General features: G+C 33.9%; 1 protein-coding gene across 1 annotated transcript; it reads right to left on the bottom strand.

The window, feature by feature from the left end:
- Window positions 1-6,548: 6,548 nt before the first annotated feature.
- LOC133881096 (uncharacterized) lies at window positions 6,549-8,993 on the bottom strand. The gene has a single exon (XM_062320058.1). It carries the CDS (start codon window positions 8,991-8,993, stop codon window positions 6,549-6,551), a length of 2,445 nt encoding a protein of 814 aa, XP_062176042.1.

Here is an 8,993-nt window from a genome sequence, read left to right as displayed (position 1 = left end):
ACTAATATGTTTTAATGCAGGTACATTTTGGCTAAGGAGCATACAAATCACTCAAAAAAAAAAAATATTTGTGAGTAATTTTAGCATTAATTTTTTTTCTTTATTTTTGGCTATAATAAACTTGGTGCATTTAAATTAATTTGTTTAAAATCTGTTTCTAATTTTTTTAATAGTTTCATATAATAATTGTGGATTTAGAAATTAATAATGGTCTATGCAAAGCTGTTAACTTTGTTGGGTTTGAATATCTATTGTTGTGTAATTTTATGTATTTTGATGTGGTTGGTCGTTATGCATGAAAAATATTCGTACAGTTGTGGTATTTTTTTTTTTTTTTTTTTTTTGTAATATGTTTTACTGTACTACGAATTGGTGTGTGGATTATTATTTGTGGTAATTATTTTATTAACTTCATCATAAAATCAATGATCCAAACCAATAAAATATAAATAACTATGCGGTACTATTTCAACAATTTTTGGGTTTTTTAAGAACAAAGAAAAAAAGTTTAATTGTTCATTTTCAGGTAATTTTTTTACAAACAAAAAAAAAAACATTTCAAAGTAAACTCGCTATCATTTTATAATAAAATGATCGTATCCAACGATTATTGGATAGATACAGAAAATTAAATTTGGCCACCGTCTACCATTTATAATAATTCTTTTTATTATTCAATTTATAACAAACATGTAAACAATAAACCCTAAACCCTAAATCAAAACCAATATAAAAATCCCTATGATCAAATCTCAAAACCAAACCCCTAAGCTTTATACTCTAAAAAACAAGCAAAAACCATAAACCCTAAACCCTAGCCCAAAATACCGTTCACCCTAAAAACCCTAAACCCTACAAAAGAGTGAAATTTTTTTATTACTTTTTTATTTTAGTTAAACCCTAAACCCTAACCTTAAAACCCTAACCCTAAAAACTAAACCCTAAAAACCTAAATCCGAACCTTAAAACCCTAAAACCTAAACCCTAAACCCTAAACCCTAAACCCTAAACTCTAACCTTAAAACCCTAACCCTAAAAACTAAACCGTAAAAACTAAACCCTAAAAACCTAAACCCTAAACCCTAAACCCTAACCTTAAAACCCTAACCCTAAAAACCTAAACCCTAACCTTTTTAACCCTAACCCTAAAAACTAAACCTTCAAAACCTAAACCCTAATCCTAAAACCTAAACCCTAACAACCTAAACCCTAAACCCTAAACCCTAAAACCTAAACCCTAACCTTAAAACCCTAACCCTAAAAACTAAACCTTCAAAACCTAAACACTAATCTTTTTAACCCTAACCCTAAAAACCTAAACCATAACCATAAAACCCTAACAACCCTAAACCCTAACCCTAAAAACTAAACCCTAACCTTTTGAACCCTAACCCTAAAAAAAGAAACCTTAAAACTCTAAACCATAAAAAAAGAAAGACGAATATTAAAAAAGAAAAAATTAAAAAAGGGAGAGATCTCTTTTTTTTTTAATTACTTTTTATGGTGAGGTAAACCCAAACCCTAACCCTACAAACTAAACCCTAAACACCTAAAACCCTTAACCCTAAAAATATTTTTACCTAAACCCTAAACCCTAACCCTAAAAACTAAACCCTAAAAACCTAAACCCTAACCTTAAAAACTAAACCCTAAACCCTAAACCTAAACCCTAACCTTAAAAACTAAACCCTAAACCTAAACCCTAACCTTAAAAACTAAACCCTTAAAACCGAAACCCTAAAAACTAAACCCTAACCTTAAAAACTAAACCCTTAAAACCGAAACCCTAAAAACCTAAACCCTAACCTTAAAAACTAAACCCTTAAAACCGAAACCCTAAAAACGAAACCCTAAAAACCTAAACCCTAACCTTAAAAACTAAACCCTTAAAACCGAAACCCTAAAAACTAAACCCTTAAAACCTAAACCCTAACCTTTTTAACCCTAACCCTAAAAACTAAACCCTAACAACCTAAGCCATAACCTTTAAACCCAAACCCTAAAAACTAGAACCCTAAAAACCTAAACCCTAACCTTAAAAACTAAACCCTTAAAACCTAAACCCTAACCTTTTTAACCCTAACCCTAAAAACTAAACCATAACAACCTAAGCCCTAACCTTTAAACCCAAACCCTAAAAACTAGAACCCTAAAAACCTAAACCCTAACCTTAAAAACTAAACCCTGAAAACCTAAACCCTAACCTTTTTAACCCTAACCCTAAAAACTAAACCCTAACAACCTAAGCCCTAACCTTTAAACCCAAACCCTAAAAACTAGAACCCTAAAAACCTAAACCCTAACCTTAAAAACTAAACCCTTAAAACCTAAACCCTAACCTTTTTAACCCTAACCCTAAAAACTAAACCCTAACAACCTAAGCCCTAACCTTTAAACCCAAACCCTAAAAACTAGAACCCTAAAAACCTAACCCCTAACCTTAAAAACTAAACCCTTAAACCCTAAACCCTAACCTTTTTAACCCTAACCCTAAAAACTAAACCCTAACAACCTAAGCCCTAACCTTTAAACCCAAACCCTAAAAACTAGAACCCTAAAAACCTAAACCCTAACCTTAAAAACTAAACCCTTAAAACCCTAAACCCTAACCTTTTTAACCCTAACCCTAAAAACTAAACCCTAACAACCTAAGCCCTAACCTTTAAACCCAAACCCTAAAAACTAGAACCCTAAAAACCTAAACCCTAACCTTAAAAACTAAACCCTTAAAACCCTAACCCTAAAAACTAAACCCTTAAAACCTAAACTCTAACCTTTTTAACCCTAACCCTAAACTAAACCCTTAAAACCCTAAACCCTAACCTTTTTAACCCTAACCCTAAAAACTAAACCCTAACAACCTAAGCCCTAACCTTTTAAACCCAAACCCTAAAAACTAGAACCCTAAAAACCTAAAACCTAACCTTAAAAACTAAACCCTTAAAACCCTAACCCTAAAAACTAAACCCTTAAAACCTAAACTCTAACCTTTTTAACCCTAACCCTAAAAACTAAACCCTAACAACCTAAGCCCTAACCTTTAAACCCAAACCCTAAAAACTATAACCCTAAAAACCTAAACCCTAACCTTTTTAACCCTAAACCCTTAAAACCTAAACTCTAAACCCTAAACCTAAACCCTAACCTTAAAAACTAAACCCTTAAAACCGAAACCCTAAAAACCTAAACCCTAACCTTAAAAACTAAACCCTTAAAACCGAAACCCTAAAAACTAAACCCTAACCTTAAAAACTAAACCCTTAAAACCGAAACCCTAAAAACGAAACCCTAAAAACCTAAACCCTAACCTTAAAAACTAAACCCTTAAAACCGAAACCCTAAAAACTAAACCCTTAAAACCTAAACCCTAACCTTTTTAACCCTAACCGTAAAAACTAAACCATAACAACCTAAGCCCTAACCTTTAAACCCAAACCCTAAAAACTAGAATCCTAAAAACCTAAACCCTAACCTTAAAAACTAAACCCTGAAAACCTAAACCCTAACCTTTTTAACCCTAACCCTAAAAACTAAACCCTAACAACCTAAGCCCTAACCTTTAAACCCAAACCCTAAAAACTAGAACCCTAAAAACCTAAACCCTAACCTTAAAAACTAAACCCTTAAAACCTAAACCCTAACCTTTTTAACCCTAACCCTAAAAACTAAACCCTAACAACCTAAGCCCTAACCTTTAAACCCAAACCCTAAAAACTAGAACCCTAAAAACCTAAACCCTAACCTTAAAAACTAAACCCTTAAACCCTAAACCCTAACCTTTTTAACCCTAACCCTAAAAACTAAACCCTAACAACCTAAGCCCTAACCTTTAAACCCAAACCCTAAAAACTAGAACCCTAAAAACCTAAACCCTAACCTTAAAAACTAAACCCTTAAAACCCTAAACCCTAACCTTTTTAACCCTAACCCTAAAAACTAAACCCTAACAACCTAAGCCCTAACCTTTAAACCCAAACCCTAAAAACTAGAACCCTAAAAACCTAAACCCTAACCTTAAAAACTAAACCCTTAAAACCCTAAACCCTAACCTTTTTAACCCTAACCCTAAAAACTAAACCCTAACAACCTAAGCCCTAACCTTTAAACCCAAACCCTAAAAACTAGAACCCTAAAAACCTAAACCCTAACCTTAAAAACTAAACCCTTAAAACCCTAAACCCTAACCTTTTTAACCCTAACCCTAAAAACTAAACCCTAACAACCTAAGCCCTAACCTTTAAACCCAAACCCTAAAAACTAGAACCCTAACCTTAAAAACTAAACCCTTAAAACCCTAACCCTAAAAACTAAACCCTTAAAACCTAAACTCTAACCTTTTTAACTCTAACCCTAAACTAAACCCTTAAAACCCTAAACCCTAACCTTTTTAACCCTAACCCTAAAAACTAAACCCTAACAACCTAAGCCCTAACCTTTTAAACCCAAACCCTAAAAACTAGAACCCTAAAAACCTAAACCCTAACCTTAAAAACTAAACCCTTAAAACCCTAACCCTAAAAACTAAACCCTTAAAACCTAAACTCTAACCTTTTTAACCCTAACCCTAAAAACTAAACCCTAACAACCTAAGCCCTAACCTTTAAACCCAAACCCTAAAAACTATAACCCTAAAAACCTAAACCCTAACCTTTTTAACCCTAAACCCTAAAAAAAGAAACCTTAAAACTCTAAACCATAAATAAAGAAAGAAGAATATTAAAAAAAAGAAAAAATTAAAAAAGGGAGAGATCTCTTTTTTTTTTAATTACTTTTTTATGGTGAGGTAAACCCAAACCCTAACCCTACAAACTAAACCCTAAAAACCTAAAACCCTAAACCCTAAAAAAAAAAATAACAAAACCCTAAACCCTAAAAAAAGAAAGAAGAATATTAAAAAATAGAAAAGAAAAAGGTTCGAGATCGCTCTTTTTTTTTTAATTTTTTTTTTATTACTATTTTATTTTAGTTAAACCCTAAACCCTAAAACCCTACACCCTAAAAAACCATAAACCCTACAAATATTAAAACCTAAACCCTAAACCCTAATCCTAAAAACTAAACCCTTAAAAACCTAAACCCTAACCTTAAAACCTAAAAAGAAAAAACCCTAACCCCTAAAAAAAGTATGAAAAAATGATACTTTGAGTTAACTGTTTAAAACAAACATTAAACAAACAAGCACTTTATTTGCTGTAATCAAATAACATATTTCGTTTCAGACTGTTAACTCGCGTACAAAGGAATATGGACAAGTCGTGGATGTCAGCACCTAGAGGTACGACACAGTATAACGACGGGTGTAGAGCGTTCGTGGCATTCGCCGTTCGTAACTGTAGGTCTGCTGATGGCAAAATTTAATGCCCATGTAAGTACTGCCGGAATAACCAGCGGCACCCCCCAGATTACGTTCTTGCCCACCTGACAGGGGGGAAGGGAATGTGCACGGGATACGGTTTCTGGTATATGCACGGTGAGACAACCCTAAACCCTGCTGTTCCTGTTCGGGGTCACGACCATCCCAGTGTCACAAATACGGCTGCATGTGGCATTGAACATGTAGAAGTCACAGAACAAGGCGGAGACCTGGAACAAGGTGGTGACATGCACGCCATGTTGCATGACGCCTTCGGCGTGCACGATGCATCAGATACCGATCATGTTGGCCAGCCCGGAGAAGTAAATGAAGGAACCTCTCGGGACTCCATCGCCCGTTACACCATCTCTTGCGGGACAATCGACAGTTGGCGAGGTCACGCCCGGGACTGCACCTCGTGATCCGCAGCGACGTCCTCCAGATTTGTAGATATTTTGTATTTTTTTTTGTTAGTAACGAATAACTTTATTAAATCAAGATTTTCAAATTTGTTGATATTGTTGTGTAAGTAGTTATTATTAGTAATGAATATATTTATTAGTACATGGTATTCGAATTTTTAAATATTGTTGTTTTGATTAATTTGTTCAATTTGATTTTGTGATATTTTTGGATGAAATAAATTTGCAGAATTTTAGTAAAAAAAAAAATATATAAAATAATATATAAAAAGAATATATAAAATATATATATATATATATATATATATATATATATATATATATATATATATATATATATATATATAAAGAATATTTATATAAAATATATATATATATATATATATATATATATTTTATACTGCGGCCAGTTGGCCGCGTGTACATTAATACACGCGGCCATCTGGTCGCGTGTATAATAATACACGTGGCAAATTGGCCGCGTGTATTAAAATACACGCGGCCAACTGTGCAGTTAGTGTCACATTGATCCGCCACGTGTATTTACGTGGCCACTTGCACGTGGCCAACAGTTCGCCACGTGTACAGTGACTGTACACGTGGCGAACTGCAAGTGGCAAAAAACAATTTTTTTTGTAGTGCTATCAAACTTCACAAATATATGCCAAATTGATGTATCAGTTAACATGTAGGCACTAATACAAAAAAAAAAAAAAAAAAAAAAAAATACAAAATACAAAATAAAAAACACAAAATACAAAAGTACAAAGTGTCTAAAATTGCATCCTACGCGCCCTTAGAGAAACAAAATCATCAAGTATCAAATCTGAATTGAAACTTTCAGAAATTTCATTTTCAATGTAGACAACTAAATTATCTGCAAGAAACTCATCCTCCATTTTGTTACGAAGTCTTGTTTTAACAATCTTCATAGCTGAAAACGCCCGTTCAGTAGTCGCCGTAGACACTGGAAGAGTCAAAATAAGACGAATCAATCTATCAATAAGATAGTATATCTCTGATTTTCCTGTCTCTATCAATCCTCGACATAATTCCGCAGTGGAAGACAAGTTTTTTAATTTTGGATGATTAAGCACATCAAGTTCAAAATGCTTCAACTGATATCTCAAATGAATTTTCTCTTGCTCAGAAAAATCAAGAGAGTAGTACTTCTCCACAAGACTACAAATATCATCAATGTTAAAGGATTTATAAGCATCATTTGGATTCAAAGATGAACTAAGTGTCAAAAGTTCTATTGCTCCTTTATCAAATCGACTGTTGAGCTCTTGCAATTGAAAGCCTATAGTAGCATTGAATATGTCAAAATGATAATGATGCTCGACCGTGATGTGATCCCGTTGATGACGACCTCGACCTTCAACATAACGAGCACTCAAATCTGGAATGTCAATTTCAAATTTCTTGGAGAAAGATACTACTTCCTCAAGCAAATTATCCCAATCTTCATCTCTCAATTTTTGGAGGAGTGTTTTTGTACTAGAAACTAGCTTCATAGCATTCAAGATGTCTTGAGATTTTTGCTGTAAATGTTGACAAAGACAATCGGTAGTACCCATGATTTTCATCATCAAATGTAAAATGAATATGAATTTGAAGGATGTAATCATTTTATAAGCAGCATTAGCATCCCCACGTTGAGAGTAAGTAGATCCTCCTTTGATAATATTTTCAAGCACTGAACAAGTAGGACCAAACACCCTTATTAGGCTACAAATAGAATGATAATGAGAACCCCATCGAGAATCACCAGCTCGTTTCAAAGTGCCAATTTGGTTAGCTCCTTTTCCAGTTTCTAGTTCATCAATAGCTATCAAATGTGCGATTTCTGCTGCTTGAGCTGCTTGTAGTTCATCATGACGTTTACATGAAGCACCAACCACATTGATAATGAAATTCAAATTTGAAAAGAACTCATGAACATAAACTACCTCTCGAGATGCAGCAACTAATGCTAATTGCAATCGATGAGCAAAACAATGAACATAGTATGCACAAGGACAATCACTAAGAAATAATGCTTGCAATCCTTTCCATTCACCACGCATATTGCTAGCACCATCATACCCTTGTCCACGAATACTTTGAATATCAAGACAATATCGAGAAAGAACATCAGATATATTATTTTTTAAGGTCAACGCCGATGTATCTTTAACGTGAATAATATCAAAGAAGCGTTCTTGTATAAATCCATCTTTGTCAACAAATCTCAAAACAATAGCCATTTGTTCTCTCTTAGACTCATCTCGTGCCTCATCAACAATAATGCAAAATTTTGATTTACCAATTTCTTCACGAATTGCATCTCGTACCCTCTTTGCCAAGACATGTAAAATCTCTTTTTGGACATGATGTGAAGTATATTTCGCATTTTGTGGAGCATTTTCTAAAACAACCTTAGCAACATCCTCGTTGTAAATGGAGATAAGTTTTATCAACTCAAGAAAATTGCCACGATTTAATGAATCGGGACTTTCATCATGACCTCTAAGAGCACATCCCTGAGATATTAAATACCGAATAGAATCAATTGAAGTCTTCAATCGCAATCGATTGTTCATTTTTTCTTTTGAAGTTTGCTTATCTATCACCTTATCAATATGTTGAGATTGATTCATCAAAGTGTCACAATACTTAACAGCATTATTATGAGGTGAACATGGCCCATTTCCCATATGGACCAAAAAAGCACAATTCATACCATCATTAACCTTCTTCCAATTACGAAATCCGTCAATAGTAAATGCATTAGCTCCAAACCGTCCCGTTGGCTTTTTACAAAATAGATAACAGGGTAAACAATAAGCAGCATCTTTTGTAGGAGAGTATTCTAACCAAGGAAACATTTTATACCAAGATGATTGAAATCTCCGACGATTTTTTCCTTTTCCTGAAAACGGATATCCAAGACTATCAGGAGGAATGAATCTATATGGACCGTCTTTAAGATAAGCATGTCTAATTTCATCCTGTTGATTAACAGGATATTCCCACATTTGAGGACGTAACCCTGGATCATGTTGTAGGGTAGAAATGTCAACTAACTCAACTTCTTGAAATTCAATTCTTGGCATCTTAGAAGCAACTTGCTCAGGAGCTAAAGTTTGATGATTAGATGTTGAGGAAGACGTTTTAGAATTTGAATCAGCATCTTTTTTCTTAAAAAATGCATCAATTGTTTTTGACTTGCTCAT

The sequence above is a fragment of the Alnus glutinosa genome, chromosome 11, assembly GCF_958979055.1.
Source record: "Alnus glutinosa chromosome 11, dhAlnGlut1.1, whole genome shotgun sequence".
In the NCBI taxonomy this organism is placed as follows: Eukaryota; Viridiplantae; Streptophyta; class Magnoliopsida; order Fagales; family Betulaceae; genus Alnus; species Alnus glutinosa.
The sequence above is the reverse complement of the archived record's forward strand: the minus strand, read 5'-3'. Positions and strand labels throughout refer to the sequence as shown.

Coding starts and splice junctions, on each gene's coding strand:
- LOC133881096 (XM_062320058.1), bottom strand. CDS start 8,993: ATGAGCAAGTCAAAAACAATTGATGCATTTTTTAAGAAAAAAGATGCT.